Below are 16,274 nucleotides of genomic sequence, written 5' to 3' on the forward strand. Positions count from 1 at the left end.
GAGCATTTAAGTAATAACAATAATCCCAAACAATTTACCAAAGTAATTTTGCGGCAACATTTTACCATGTAGAACAGGTATATATATATATATATATATATATATATATTTGTGTGCGTGTGTGTTTGCGCGTGCGTGTGTGTTTGTGTGTTTTTGCGCCTGTGCGCGGCTGTGTGTGCCTGCGCGTGTGCGTGCGTGCGTACGCATACGTATATATAATTTGTAGTTTATTTTGTTTAATTTCGTTAAACGCGTAGTAGTTGTGTAAGATACGATAATTTGATTATTAAGTAATGGTTAATGAGCGCAATGACGATGCTTTTCAATTAGTTAAATATAATTCACGCCGGCAACGTACGAAAGCTCAATTACATGTCAATAGTAAGCCAGTAATTGTTGAATGTGACTCTGTCGATGAAATTCTTGATAAAATAAACAGTGCTTTGTTGAAATTTAAAGAATCGCAGTTTCATCAAACGTTAATTAACGAAGTGAAAAAGATTTTGATAACTTTGAATTCGACTGGTATTGATGATATTATTTGTTACGGCCTTGGAAATTTCTCCCAAAACAATTCTTCGAAATATCAATTAGCTGCATTATTAGTTCTGAAAACTGTTTATTCTGCTAATACGTATATTTACGATCCACTTTTTTTTAAAAATGAAATTGTGAGCTTAAAACGATTGAGTTTGCAAGTTATTGAAAAAAACGAGGGGGGGAAAAGAGTTTTAAATAATTGCACTACGCTTGTATTTATGCCACATTGTTCAAAACAACTAACGAATAACTTTTTATATGCTAACTGGAGCCCTTTAATACGTAATTGTATTTTATTAGGTAACAGTTGGTCAGAACTGGAATGCCACACGACAAATACTTTACTTAAGCAGACTGCGTATTATATATACAAGCTAAAACCGTACGTTACTGAAATTGTATTAAGGAATAATTTTGAATATACAAATATATTTAATGGAACTTCTTTACATATATTTTTAAAAGACAAATTGGGTAAGATTCCTGTAGATTTCTGGGACAAAACGACATCCTTACTGTGCGGTGACAACGATCCTGAATTTATCGACAGTCCTTATAATTTTCAAGAAGAAAAATGAAAAGCAATCTCTCCTTATTGCGTTTATTAGCAAGTGAAATACGCAAGACGTCGTCGCAAAGTCAACTAAAAAATAATATAACCATGCAGTACATTCTAGAACAAAGTCGAGCTCATAAAGAGACTTCCGAAGTTTATTGTAAGGATAAAGAAGATCTGCAAAATTTAGCTCAAAATTATGCGTGCTACTTAAATTCTGTTAGAAAATATCAGGAAATTAATAGTATTTATAGTGGTAAAGGCGAACGAAGTATAAAAGAAACTGCGAGTCTTGTTGGATTTAAACTTCCGCATGATACATGTTAATGACGTTGGAAGATAGTCTAATAGCAATTTAAATTCTACTTGAATAAATTATAAACGTTATATAGGACACAGGCGTTTTATTTCTATTAATCCACATATCTTACAAAGTTTTCATATATTATTAAACTGTGTAACCTTAATCCTTATGCCCTACTCCTTTAACATATTTCCAAAATGTATTTATATATTTGAAAACCTCGTTCAAACCCAATACCTTATATTAATATTCATGAATTTTCTTTGAAGAGTTACGTGTACTTTAAAAAACTTTAGAGAATAAAAATTGTTATTATCACAGGAGTATTTGCAAGCATGCGCGATGTTTATGTGGACATCTTGAAGAAATTTGAACAAACGAAAGAAAAGAAAATTAACTTGAGCGTCAACGCACTTGTAAAAATCGAATAGGATTAATGAATATTTTTCAAAATAAATGAAAAATACATATTTGGAATTATACAAAATTATAATTACATAATTAAGATGTTTGAAAATAATAGTGATATAGAAAATAGTAAATGCCTTCAACAATTTTGTCAAATATTACCAAAGATTGTAAGTTTAACAAACATTTAATGATGTTATAATTTCAACTTTTTACCTTTAATTAATCAATTGATACGACTATTATTTTAAGGAGTTGCATGCGCATTTGAATGGAGCATTAAGCAAAAAGACATTGGATGATTTGTATAAAATGAAATACCCAGAAAAGACTGATACGTGCGAGGCTTTTAATTTTGCATCGTTAAAAGAGTAAATTATTATTTGTATAGAACTACCAAATTTATAGTTTGTATCGTAACGAGCGAGTTTGTACAAATTTTTTAAACATTTTGTCCGAGTAGTTGTCGCTTTAAAATGACCAAGTTATAAGAAACTAAAGTATATAGCAATAATAACAATACCAATGATGCAAACTATAAATTAATATTTCAAGCGTACGACTCATTTGCTTTAGGTGAATTTAATTGAATTGCTAATGTTTTTAGAGTCTTCGAAGTTTTTAACATTGTTTATTCTGTAACTACAACACCAGAGGCTGTCTTTATTGCAACGTATAATACAATCAAGGAATTTTACGAGGACAATGTCATTTATTTGGAATTAAGAAGCACACCTCGCGCAGAAAATGGAATGACAAAAACAGAATACGTACTAGCTATTTTGAAAGCCATAGAGTACGCGTATACGATAACTCAAACTAGTCATTATAAATCATTAAACGATAAAGAAATAAAAATGCCACTGTTCTTAATTTCAGGACATGTCAAACGGAAAAAATAGATATTATTGTGAAATTATTGATATCGATCAATCGAAAACAGGGCTACAAGGCAGCAAAAGAAAATATTCACTTAGCTATTGATATGTGCAAAGAGTACAAAAATATAGTTGGCATTGACTTGTCCGGAGATCCAACGAAAGGAGAAGCTTTTATAGAATTACTTTATCAGGCTAGAAAAGCTGGCTTGAAGATTGCTGCGCACTGTGCCGAGGTACATTGTATTTTTACACAGAAATAAAATCTTAACTAACGAGACAATCAATCATTAAGCTTCGAAAATTTCTTCTATTTTATAATTAATCTTGGCTCGAGAAACTTTCAAGTTATTTTATCACTTGACTTTCAATTATTTTTCTTACCAATTATTGGTCATTAGATGATTTTGAAACGGCCATGTGTAATTAACATAATCCTTAATAAAAATAATTAGCAGGACCTTGTTACTTAATATTGTAATATCATTTTAAGCATAGTTTGAAGCTATTAATATATTTATGTCTATTATAGGTTGCGAACGAAGTGGAATGTATGAATATTTTGAAATTTAAACCTGAAAGATTGGGCCACGGCACTTGTATTCATCAACATTCAAACGGATCGGAAAGGCTATACCAAACCTTATTAGATTCTAAGATCCCAGTTGGTAAATACAGCACCGTACGATTATATTTAAAATAAAAATTTTTAAATTATTCAATCCTAAACGTCTTTTTTACAGAAATATGTTTGACGTCAAATGTTAAGTGTAAAACTGTTGCAAATTATAGCTCTCATCATTTTAAATATTTGTATGAATCGAAGCATCCCGTTTGCATATGTGTGAGTGTGCAAGAGCATTCATTAATCCATATATATGTTTCACTGCCAACTACTGTCCATCTAAACTGTAACTTTTTCCAGACTGACGATAAGGGCGTTTTTGACACAACTTTGTCAAAGGAATTCACGCTGGCTGTCGAGCATTTTAATTTAAATAAAAGTCATCTTGTCAATTTAATGAAATCCACCGTTAATTATGCTTTTGCAAGTGACATTGAGAAAAATAAGATGATTGAAATAATTGATAATTTCAAAAATGTTTGGATTTAAGTGAATAATTCGCTAAATCAATTACTTTTATAATTAAAATAATGATTTTAAACAATACCTTGTTTTATTTTATTTATTTTAAACTATATCTTGATTTATTTTGCGGGTGGCGGGGGCGGGGCGGGGCGAGGTGGTGGTGGTGGTGGTGGTGGTAGGAGGTGGAATGCTCGAATACCATTGAAATAAATTGCAAAAAACTATATTATAATATAATAAGGTGATGTAGAAATGACAGGATAAAAGACATAAAAGTATGTTCATTTTTATTTATGATCGTGGGGCACGTTTACATAGATTTACAGAGAAATATTAAGCTGCTATGTTGAGGAGAGTCTACGATATAATTAAATTCATCGGTGTTCTATGTTTTATCTTTTTTTTTTTTTTTCTCGTCGATCGATATCATGTATATACACATTCATCATTACAATATTATACGTTGTAAATTTATGGTGCAATTGTTACTTAGTTAAAAAATAATAATTATATATTTATTTATTTATTTATTTATTTATATATATATATATATATATATATATATATATATATATATATATACACACACACACATATACATATTCATATATGCCTGCGTATGCATATGTGCCTATATACATATACGTGTGTACATACGTATACATATACATATACATATATACATATATATATATATATACATATATATATATATATATATATATATATATACATACACACACGCATACATATAAACACGCGCGCACGCACACTCACACACATATGTATTTATGTATTTATATATGTATATTTATATTTATATTTATAATATGTCCTAAGTAATAGCCGGCTGGCACTCGCGCACAGGATGGCTCTAACAGTTAACGAATGCCTCACGAGCTTTTTGCCGAATCACAATCGAGCGTGACAGATTAAAAAAAAAAAAAAAAAAAAAAAAAAACAAAGAAATATATACATATACATATGCATATACATATACATATATACATATACGTATACGTATATTAATATATTGCGTGTCACAATGAGCCTTCGAGAGAAGAAGAAAAGAAATAAATCGCTTAATAAGGAACCACCTAATGCACCTCTTCTTTATCTCTTTCTCTCGCTTTATAATACTTGGGGTGCAAGAATCTTCTTCACATAATCTGGACCTCCTTTTCGTTTAAAGTCTCGCCCGTGTTTAATATATACGCTGTATGTTTAATCTGTAAAAGATTATTGGTGATCGGTAAATTAGGTGGGCACATGACTTTTCATTAGATCAAAGAATTTGATGGAAATAGCGTATTAAAATTTTCACAAAATAAAAAATATACAATTAGCTTTTATTTTCATTTTCAAGACAACAGCAGAATTATTTATACTCCTTCCAATGTCTTTAAAATCAATAGATAATGTCAATATAAATCTTTTTTTATTTCCATCAAATCTTCTTGAGTTAACTTTCTTTCTTATTAAAAACGTAGTTTTGATTAGAAAGGCCTCCCGCAATCTCGCGCGTCAACATAAAAAAAAAAAAAAAATTGCTGTGGTGGTAGCTTTTCATCAACTATCGCTAATAGTTCAGTGTAGGCAAAATGATCTCTTATTATAAATGACATGATAATATCTTTAATAGTTAAATCGTAGTAAGAATTAATTTCTAGAGTAATATTTGTCTTATATAACAGTCTTTTTTGGCTAATCTTCGAACTATGAACAATAAAAATTTACCTTTCCTTTTAGTGTTTTCGCCCTCGAAAGATCTGTATCTTTCATTCTTTTTTTCCCGTACAAATGAAAAAAAAAAAAGGAAGAAGCTTAAAACACCATTTTTTAATTCGTACATTCGCATAACCAGTATTTGTCTCATTATATACCTCTAATACCTTAATTTTCTTCTATATGTGAGATACAATAACGATTATGACTAAAAAATGTCACCACTTGCACTCTAACCATTTAGTTATATTTTGCCGTTCTAATAATTGTGTACATATTGTTTACGAATGTAATTAGATTCCTTTCGCATTTCTATTCTTTCGTTTATATCTCTCACATGTAGTAGTAGTAGTAGTTTTTTTTTTTTTTTTTTTTTTTTTTTTTTTTTTTTTTTTTAAATCATTATTTACTCTTCTTTCTACATTTTTTCTCTTGCATACTAATTAATTATTCGACAATATTTTCGTGGTATGCGATTGAATTATAATTAATGATCTATTTACGAATTCGTTTACAACATTATCAAAGTATAACACATTTCGTTTTTGTAAAATTTAACAATTTCATTTTTTATTTTCTTCTAATGAAAAATTAGCTTGATGCACGTGAATTTTAATCAGATAGCATTAATTGCTTAAATTCGCTGTAAATAATTATGATTCAATCCTAAAAAAAAAAAAAAAAAAAAAAAAAAAAAAAAAAAAAAGAGAAAAGAAAATCGGATTGCGTCTGGTCACATTAAATGTGGGACATATAAAAATTTAATTTTTTATTCCAATCAAAATATTTATCGATGTATTTATAAAAGTAAATAAAACAATCGTTGTCTCTAAAATTAATGATTTCGATGTTATAAAAAGATAAATTATTATTTTTTAAATTAAAGAAGGACATTTTGTTCAAGTTATCGTAGTTTGTGAGGAATTAAAAAAAAAAAAAAAAGAAGAAAAATTATATCGACACATAAGGATTTAAAACCATAATTATTAAGTTAAAGCCATAAAATTTAAATAATAAATAAATTGCACTGAGTCACTAGTCAACAAAAGAAAGTTTAAAATCGTGTGTAAAAATCATTTTGTCTGTCTTTCACATACTGATATGATTAAAATTCAACTTTACATTATTATCGTTTGATCAGCATTATTCTCGTAGTATTAAGTACACAGCTTTAGAGATTTCGCAAAACTTTCTATATAGAATAATAACAGGGGCTTGGGGAGTGTGAGGGTGGTTGGGTAGGATGTGGGGAAGCAGCAGGAGAAAGAATAAAAGAAGGAAAGAAGGGGAATTATCGAGCCGCAGGTTCTTAAAATCGCTTGCTCGTAGTATATGATTCTTAAAAAAAAAAAAAAAAACAGAAGATGAAGCAACAGAACATTAACAATTCACGAAACTTGTCCATGTTAAAAAGAAAATTTAACTTTCAAAATGAAGCGAGCGTGTAAGAATAAAAATCTCGATAATCAATATTTTGCTCAATATAAAATAACCGAATTCATCAAATCGCCTATTTCGTTCATCGTAATTACGCATACACCTAAACGGGCAAGCACGCGTGCACGCCTGGACCATACATATTCTTATCAGATCGTTTATTTCTATTTGTTAATTAATCCTCGTATGACAATATGTACAAACTTATAAGAAAAAAGAGCAAAAGAATTAAGAGAAACGAGGGAATTGCTTATTCGCTTGAACGATGTAGGATACCGACAAAGTGATTTCTTTTTTTTGTCTGGCGGCTATTCGTATTGACAATTTATTGAAAAGCAACTCGAGACATTGAAATAAACATAAAGTTGTAATATCGTGAAGAGAAACACAAGGGAAGATCTTCGTTACTGCTGTTAACTGATAATACAGCTGTCATATATACTTAATTAAAAACGGAATTTTCAAATAAACGGTTATACATTAATATTATAAAATCACATTGTCGATATACGGAGGTCGTATAAACGACGCTTGCAAAAGAAATTAATTAATAGTTTGGTCATAAAATGTAAAACGAATGTACACGTACAAATATTAATAAAATGCTTATAAAATCTGTAGAGGCGGGATAAGAAGTGAATTGTATTGACGCTCTCTAAATTTATTTTACACGAGGAAATGTTCTACATTATAATTATATCATTATAGAATTATTGTTAATTGGCGACGTTTAAAGTGATTCTCACAAGGAAAAATGACAACACAAAGAAAAGAAAAGAAAAACAAAAACTAAGACTCCGAGACAATAAATAAATAAAGACGTTTTGATTAGGCGAATTAAATGATTACTTTTTATTTGTTTGTTTGTTTGTTTGTTTGTTTGTTTGTTTGTGTGTGTGTGTGTGTGTGTGTGTGTGTGTGTGCGCGTGCGTGCGCGCGCGTGCATGTGTATACGGCCGTGTACATATGAAATAAAAAATAAAAATAAAAAAAAATAAAAATAAAAAAAAACAGAATAACGACGTTCACTCTGACTGTGATGATACGACTAATACTATGTGATAATCCCCGACCAGGTGAGGCTCGCTCGCGCGCATAGGAACGTCTCCGCGATTTAAACGCTCTCATCTCATTTTCTTGAATAATTAATGGTAAGTTTATCCCTATAAACTTCCTCCAACTTACGATCTCTCCCCATCGCTTATACATTTATAACAGCAATAAAATAAAAAAAATTCATTTGATAAAACATAAATCACCACATCACTTTGTTCATTTTTCGTGTCAGATTTCTGTATTGCCAGTATTATTAAAGTATATATCCCCGAAGTTTCATAATAGCAACTAAATATTATGGAAATTAAAAGTATTTGTTAAAGCTACTTAATCATTATGTCCAATATATTAAAAAGAAACATCTAATATGTTTATCTAGCGTTGAGAATTCTTTTCATTTTACAGCTACGCACAGATAAAATGCTTTACTCATTTTTAAGTTAGAAAGTACATATTGCGTATTTCATAAAATATCGACGATTTAAAAAAAGAAACTTATTATTTGTGACAGTGTTACAAAGTTTAGAACTTTTATTGCGCGGATCGCGTCTTGGTAAAGTAAAAAAAAAATCATCCCAAGGAATCCCTTCGAATTCCTAGTTCCGTCCGTGGGTACATAATTCGCTAATGATAAATCAACGCTGCGTCGATCGGCATGTGTATGTGCATTTATACACACGTGCTCATTGATCGCGAGCAGACGTGTAAAGTAGTAGAGATTGCGGGCGCGCGCGCACACATAATCATGATGTTTTCGTCGGCAAAGGGGAGGATTTTGCTAATCAACGGAGACGTTGTTATCGAGCAAGACGCGCAAAAAACGTATTCTTACAATAATAATAAAGAGAGATAGAGAGAGCGGATCGGGCAACTCGACTTAAAAAATGAGAAAGATAAGGGTGAATAATTAATAGGGGCCGTGGCGGAGGGTGGGAGGGAGCGAAGGAGGGAGAAAAACTTAAAAAAAAGGATGGGCTGAGAACCTGGCTCTTTCTTGTCTTCCATTGCACACAGGAATCATAATGCATACGTTGATTATTCACACTATAATGATGATAATAATAATAATAATAATAATAATAATAATAATAATAATAATTAATAATAATAATTAATAAAAATCAATTAATAATCAATTAATTAATCATAATTAATTAATCATAATTAATTAATCATAATTAATTAATTAATAATGATTAATTAATAATCAATAGTGATGAAAGTGATAATTAATTGGCTGAACCACCAATTAATTAACTAATCGTTTAATAATCGCGCGCCTTTACCTCTCGCATACGCGCAACAAACGTATCGCCAAGAAAATTTATATGTATATAAGGGCTCCTGAAGAACATGGAGAACTAAGAAGGAGAAGGAGACGACGAAATAGGGAGGGGAGAGTGGGGATGGGGATGGCGATGGGGGGGGGGGAGAATCGAAAGAATATAATGCGGGTGCCAAACGTACAGCATCACACGCATGTGCATCGGGGGGTACATATGTCGGGGCGCGTCCCGGTCGTGCACATTAATTAAAGTCGAGGACGTCGCCAGGGTACCGCCTGTTACTACCGCCTGTTACTAATGAATTAGACCGTTGTTTATGTATGTAGAATGCGCGGGTCCGGTAACGGCGGCATCGTCAATGCGTCCATTTACCGGACAACGCCGGATCACGCCGACGCCGCTTGAAGTGGACGGTGCGGTCCCCTCCTCGCCGCCCCGCCGCTAACCTACTGGCCGGGCGTTCACGAGACGACGTTGCGCGACGAGGCCTTCGTCTCGTTGTTGTTTGTCGAGGCTGCGAGGCTGGCCCTGCCGTCTGTCTGGGCAAACAGCACGCCCTGGTACATCACGCCGTTCAGCTCCATGCTCACCACCAGCGAGTTGTCGCGGCCGTCACCTAGAACACCAATGGGACAAAGGACGAGGGCGATTAGCTCCTGGCTTGCCTCCTCCACCTTCTCCTCCTTCCACGATTTTCTCGAAAGATCCGTGAACGTACCTCGATTAGAGATCTTGATGTGTGCGCCGGGGAGGGCGGGAACGTTGTTGTCCCCGTGGCCGTCCTCGTCCATGCATAGCCTCTTGTTGGACGCCGAGCCGGCGGTCACGCCGTGCTCGACCTCGCGCTTAATGGCGATACTGCCACCGGACGATGGGGGACTTTGTCGAGCGGGTGACGAAGAGCTTGGCGAGGATCTGCAATTATTCGCCATAGTCATTAGGATCTCGCCGAGGTCGTCGAGATGCTAATATCGAATTAGCAGTCGGCGGAGAGCGTCAAGTCGCAATACGACAAATGTACGAACTCTTCCCCATCCTTGCCGAGCTACCTCCGATATTTTTTTTTTGTTTTTTTTGTTTTTTTTTTGTTTTTTCATTCGTTCCCTCAAAATTCATAAAACGGCTCGCGACGTGCCGCTCTACAATTAACTTCACCGACCACCGACCATATTGGAGAAATAAGTTGTAGCATTTATTTCCTTTCAACGACCCTATGTATACCTGAGCACACGTGTGCGCGCGCGCGAGGGTGTGCCTTTGTATAACAACCAAAGTAAGCAATGTTCAGCGATAAAGGCGATTGGCCAATTGACTTATTGATTTAGGCACATTCACGATACATAGTGAAAGAAAAAATAAAATAAAATAGAATTTACATTGGATATTGTTGTTACGTTACGTAACGTTGTCTTAAAAGTTCCATTCGGCCAGTGAGCGCTGAAGCTCACTATCGACGACCTTAATAGGAACGAGTAATACGCGTGCTTTACGTACGAGCGAGACAGTCCTGATCTACCAATCTCGCGTCAGCCAGGCACGCGTGTCTCCTTAAAAGCGACGTCGGTGATCGGCGCGAATGGGCTGAAAAGTCCGCGCGGCTCCGGGTAACTCACCTCAATCCCAGATCGAGTGCCTCCTTCTGTGGCTCGGGGCTGGCCGGTTGTGCCTGGGGAGAATGCGAGCTCGGCTGGGGCGAGACCGCCTGGGGGTAGCCGATACCCGGATGCAGATTGTTGTTGTACATGTTCCAGAGTGTGAGCCGGGACATCTCGAAGAGTGCAGCCTCGCGCGACGGCGATCTCGCTGGCGGCGACGTGCTGCCCTGACGGTGGCCCATTATGCCCGGGGGCGAGCCCGCCGCGCGCCTTCCCATCTCGCGCTGCAAGTGTTTCACGTACTCGGCCATGCGCACCTCGAAGTCCGGGGCTATACCTGCTGCACATCACAGTCGCATGTTGTTAATTAGGCTTTAATCTAATTGTTTCCGATGGCCTGCAGCATCGACTCGTCGGCACATTCGTCGCAGCCGTCGTCGATTAATGTTGTCACTTGGCGATCAGATTAGATCGAGAAGTCGGGCAGTGGCGGCTTATGATGCCGACCCGCATGATCCACCGACCATTAAAGTATGGTCGGGTAATTGGAAAGGGTCCCACGGTGCTGGGAGCACGTATGCTTCCCCCGTATTTATAAAAATGATTCTTACGAAGGTGCGGGGAAAGTCGAGCAATCTGCCTAGACGCGTGAGAATTGACTTATTTCGCGCCCTGATAACGACGAAATTCAGCCTTGAAAGGATAAATAATCCGAAGGGGTTGAGGGTGAAGGTGGCGAAGATGGTATGCGGGAGCATCCATCGAGGAAGAAAAAGGGTTGGCTCGAGCCGAGTGTCGACTAGTCTTCTCGACTGGTGGTGCTTGCTCACCCACTCATCTATACTCTGTAACGAGAGAGAGAGAGAGAGAGAGAGAGAGAGAGAGAGAGAGAGAGTGCGCGTGTGTGCGCGTGAACGAGAGGGAAATGGAGGGAAAAGGAATGCTCGTTAACGAGTTATACGTTAACGGCTGTCTCCCAAAGATCGCACAATCAATTACACTTCTCCATAACCCTTGACCCGATCTTTCATCGTTTCATTCGCGCGCCCGCTCTCTCGTCTCTCGTCTCTCTCTCTCTCTCTCTCTCTCTCTCTCTTCACGGGCTTTTCCGGTTCACACATTTCTCTTCTGGTTGTATTTTTCACTCTCCCTTTACCTCACTGAAGTTTGGCGATAATTTTGCGTCAATGTCTGAAATACCACGGCCTTCTCTCTAATACCTTAAAATAAGCTGGAAGCCTAGGTATTTCCCACGATCGATCTTTATCCTTCGTAGGCTCTATTTCTCATTTGCATATTGGCACGAAAGCTCTGACGTTCATTCATCCTGCGTCTAGGAATTATCGTGGGCCATTGTTTCGCTATTACCCGGTGAGAGATACGCGATCGATTAATGATAAATAGAGAGATGCGAGAGACGTAGACGTCATTGATACGCGGCTTTTAATCGCTCAATTATAAAGCAAACGAGCATTGATTATAAAGAATATGCTTGCGGGCGGAGAAGACGAAAATAAAGGGAATAGGCAGATGTTGAATTGTGATGTAATTGAAAGGTAATGTGACGTATAGAGGATGGTACTAACCGTCGTTGGCTTCCGTACCCGAAATAATCTCATTAAACAATGCCTACGTCGAGGTCTTGAATTTCACGATTCGTACGGGCGCGATCGGCTTGCTTCGGACTTTTATCGATTTAACGGGCTTGATCGAGTCCCTCGAACGAAGCAGACGCGCTCGACGAATGCCCCGAGCAGAGAGAGGATTAATCGAAATGGTGGGGGCCGCGCCCGGGTCGACGATCCGGACGTCGATGACTTTGGTCGAACGCTAGTGAACCGGAATTATGATAGAACAAAAAACGACCCGAGCAACAACTGACCTGCATTGGGAGGCTGACCCAGGGCACCTTGCTGATGCTGCGGATGATGGGGATGGTGGGGCAGCGGTGTGTGCGCCGCGCTGCCGTTGACGAGGCTCTGCTGGCCGACCTGATGTTGGCCTCCGGCGGCCGCGGCCTGCTGCACCGCCGTCACCAGTGACAGGGGCGAGATCTGGGCGTGAAGCGAGGCCAGGGAGCTCGGCGTGTGAGGGCTGCGCTGGTGGACGAGGCCGTCAACGGGACCCCCGCTACCACCACCGCCGCCGCCGGGCCCGTAAGCCCCGTAGTTGCTGCGCCGACCCTCGCGTCGATTGCCGTCGATCGCCGCCTGGAGCTCCGCCGGCGTTGACAGCCGCTTCTTCTCGCACTCGTACGGGTACAGGTACTTCATGTATCTGCAAGTGACGTCAATGCGGCGTTAATTTCGGCACTTTGGCACCTCGAGGTTAGAGGGACGAGTGCCGGCTCGCGCGTGCCAGCCCAGCCAACTTCGACACAGGCACATTCCGAATAATCGCGAGCGCTCGCGGAAGTTGAAAATAAATACAACGGACTTGCCTCGGCTTCAACCTTTCCGCTCGGCCTATTTACAATCCGACGTGATTAAGATTGCGCGACGATACGAGCGATATTTGTTTGCTTACTCTCGCTTACGTACATTCGCGTTTAACGTCGAGTCGCGTGTCCTCTTTCGAACTCTATTCACTACAGCTAATAATAATACCTAACTGTTTATCCGCTAGCAATACCGGTCGCACGGGGATGAGGAGGGAGGGGGCGATTATTATACGCGCTCTATGAGAGAATCGAGGGGCTCTATGAGAGAAATAGTCTCGATCACCGATTTCAGTGTCGTTGAATTCTGAAAACTTTGAGCCCATGTCGGCCCGAATTGCTGCCGCCTATCATCATTATATTAACCGAATATTTTTCATCGATAGCCACGCGCGTTCTCCTCCTCTTACCAAACACAATCTCAACAATCATTCCTGGATACGACAATCCATACGTTACTTGCACATTATCCCATTCCACGATAAATCCAAACCCTGCAATTGAATCACCAGCTTAGTGGTACGATTATTTGTAGTGGCGCACTTGGCAGCACTAAATGCATTAGCGAAGCCTCGCCGATACGGTGAAGAGGATCCCCGCGTTGATGTCCCGTGAAAAAAAAAAATAGAGAATGAGAGAGAGAGAGAGAGAGAGAGAGAGAGAGAGAGAAACAAAGAAATTATTGTGCTTGTTGATAAAATGGAAATTTACATTGGGTAATGTGTAGGACGATCGAGCAGCGCTCGTAAGTACCATCCGCGTAATCTCGAGGTTTGGTCATTCGAGAAATTGCCGGGTGGCGAGTCGTTTCTAAGTAGCAAAGAATGCCGCGCGCGGCGACTGGGACGGATTTTCCGATCGATTAATTGGCCATTTCAAAATTTTCAAGCTGCAGCGCTATTACTATTGTACACGGAATTATAATGTGGAAGTATTGCTGACACGAGCCATTGATTTCTTTGCTTTTATTGCCATTTCCGCCTCGATCTTCGTTACAAACGCAAGAGAAGGGGAAAGCGGACGAGGAGCCTCGTTCGACTCAATTGTCAGCCTACTAATGCAACGATAACGATTAACAAAGTCGATTGAATTTCGTCAAATACACGTCGACTTTTGACATTTTGTTTATTCCTCGCTCCACCTCGCGCAATTCAATAAATAATTAGCGATTCCCGTACGACCTCGACAAATACACGGACTTAAAATCGTCATTTTTAGGTAAAGTAATAAGATATACAAGTGCAACGATATTTTCCTCTATCTCCCATATAATTGACATTATGAGATTATGAAAACCCAATGAAAGCCCGACAAATTTACATTCTTATATTAAGTTTGCTAAAAATGTAAAAAATTCCTTAATTATCGAATAAAATGATTATTATTTTGTATTAAAAATAATAATGACAGCAACATATATATATATATATATATATATATATTAGAGGATAGGAAAGCCTCAAAAAGTTTCAAATTCATCTTTTTACCCTCGACTAAATATAATACACAACATTAACAAATGTCACTTGAACTGGAGCAAACTAAACCAACTCATTTCGAATAATATAATATTAACCGCCGCTTTCCATCTAATTCTTTTCACGAGCTATTTCCGTTTGGATAGAAGTGCGCGCGTAAACATAAGGCATAACGCGAATGACAAACGCTCTCGTACAATATATGGGCGGAAAAATTTCGACACGACGGGCCGGCAAGAAAAGCAAACGTCTATTCCTTTCCATTTAAAAACTTCCTTCACGCACAGACGGACGTACGATGGACAGGCAGACATACGGACAGACAAATAGACAGACAGACAGACAGACAGACAAATCGACAGACCGACAGACAGAGAGACATACATGTGGAGTGCGGCAAACAACGCCGAGGGCTTAATTAAAGTCGTCGCCCCCTCCCATCTCCCCCCCCCCTCCTTCCCCCCCCCCCCCCGCCAGTCAGGGCAGGGTCTACTCGCTTCGAGGGACATAAAAAGATACACACTTTCGTATAATAATCCCGGCGTCTTTCCTTCCTCCTCCTCGTCTTCCTCCTTCAAAGGCGCGAGGCTCTCCGCCGTCGGCTCAACGACGCCTCTCGATATTTCGACCCCCGTCTCCCCACCGCCATCGCCACCTTCGCCACCCCGACTCCTCACCCCGCGCGTGGCGTATCGCCCCACTGGTCAGCAAGTCCAGGCCAGACAATCGTAAAAAGCGAAACGACGCACTGGCGAATTATAGGCCTGTGGCATTATGTATATATGCGTCGGTCTCTCTCACGCGTGTACACGGAACTCGCGATATGCGCTCCTCGTCCCTCGCAGCGTACTCTTGTTTTTTCCATTTCTTTATTTTTTCATTTTTTTCATTTTTTTTTTCATTTTTTTTTTTTTTTTTTTTTTTGTGCGGGACAATGAGGCCGATAGTCCGATAGGGAAGCCAAGCTGACGTGAATTGTGAATTCGGACGGGAGCCGAAGCTTGAGATCGGGACGCGCCGAGGAGTCTCACGACGGCGCCGACCTGGAATTATCACTGGAGATTGCCGGCTCCCGCTCGAGCCTTCGCGTCGAAGGAAGCGGCGAAGGCGAATAAATCTGTAGCCCGAGGACTCGCGCGCTTCCTCGCCAGCCCTTTTACGATTTTGCTATCGAGGCTACAACACCGCCTTGGCACCGACTGCTCGATATTTTCTGACGTCGGTAAAACACAAGCGACGCCGTGCATTATCGCCGTAATCAGCTAACGTACGTTCTCGGGAGGCGAATTTTGCCGTGGAGAAAGTCCACTGCCGCAAGGAAAGCCGCGAGTCAGTAGTTAAAAAAAATAAGAGCCGCCTACCATACAACGGCAAGGCAAAGCTTTCGTTGCGCGAGAACGTTGGAAGCGATTTGCGATGGGAGATGCGATCGATCGATGATAACTTCGATGCAGACGACCAAAGTCGAACACCGGAGATGGAAG

General features: G+C 38.7%; 3 protein-coding genes across 3 annotated transcripts in view; 2 read left to right on the forward strand and 1 right to left on the reverse strand.

Annotated features, from left to right (window-relative positions):
- The first annotated feature begins 293 nt into the window (after positions 1-293).
- Positions 294-1,202, forward strand: LOC105359461 (uncharacterized). Its single transcript, XM_011496075.1, has 2 exons — positions 294-525; positions 841-1,202. Exons 1-2 carry the CDS (start codon positions 294-296, stop codon positions 1,116-1,118), a joined length of 510 nt encoding a protein of 169 aa, XP_011494377.1. The 3' UTR covers positions 1,119-1,202.
- A 695-nt stretch (positions 1,203-1,897) lies between these two features.
- On the forward strand, positions 1,898-3,800 carry Ada (adenosine deaminase-like protein). The gene is made up of 7 exons (XM_011495727.1): positions 1,898-1,978; positions 2,061-2,179; positions 2,416-2,604; positions 2,688-2,922; positions 3,219-3,354; positions 3,430-3,530; positions 3,612-3,800. Exons 1-7 carry the CDS (start codon positions 1,907-1,909, stop codon positions 3,798-3,800), a joined length of 1,041 nt encoding a protein of 346 aa, XP_011494029.1. The 5' UTR covers positions 1,898-1,906.
- A 5,941-nt stretch (positions 3,801-9,741) lies between these two features.
- Positions 9,742-16,274, reverse strand: part of retn (retained) — a 78,862-nt gene continuing 72,329 nt past the window's right edge. Inside the window, exons 4-6 of the mRNA XM_011496076.1 lie at positions 12,758-13,152; positions 10,894-11,212; positions 9,742-10,195 (exon numbers count right to left, since the gene is read on the reverse strand). Coding sequence (XP_011494378.1) covers positions 9,742-10,195; positions 10,894-11,212; positions 12,758-13,152 — 1,168 coding nt within the window. The remainder of the gene's footprint in view (positions 10,196-10,893; positions 11,213-12,757; positions 13,153-16,274) is intronic.

Source organism: Ceratosolen solmsi, unplaced genomic scaffold, assembly GCF_000503995.2.
Source record: "Ceratosolen solmsi marchali unplaced genomic scaffold, CerSol_1.0 scaffold11, whole genome shotgun sequence".
NCBI classification, from domain to species: domain Eukaryota; kingdom Metazoa; phylum Arthropoda; class Insecta; order Hymenoptera; family Agaonidae; genus Ceratosolen; species Ceratosolen solmsi.

What these genes read in the sequence shown, in the direction of transcription:
- LOC105359461 (XM_011496075.1), top strand. Translation starts at nt 294, where the DNA reads ATGGTTAATGAGCGCAATGACGATGCTTTTCAATTAGTTAAATATAAT. An exon ending in GATAACTTTGAATTCGACTG is followed by an intron (nt 526 to 840) that starts GTATTGATGATA and finishes GTATTTTATTAG; the next exon opens with GTAACAGTTGGTCAGAACTG.
- Ada (XM_011495727.1), top strand. Translation starts at nt 1,907, where the DNA reads ATGTTTGAAAATAATAGTGATATAGAAAATAGTAAATGCCTTCAACAA. An exon ending in AGATTCTAAGATCCCAGTTG is followed by an intron (nt 3,355 to 3,429) that starts GTAAATACAGCA and finishes TCTTTTTTACAG; the next exon opens with AAATATGTTTGACGTCAAAT. An exon ending in AGCATCCCGTTTGCATATGT is followed by an intron (nt 3,531 to 3,611) that starts GTGAGTGTGCAA and finishes AACTTTTTCCAG; the next exon opens with ACTGACGATAAGGGCGTTTT.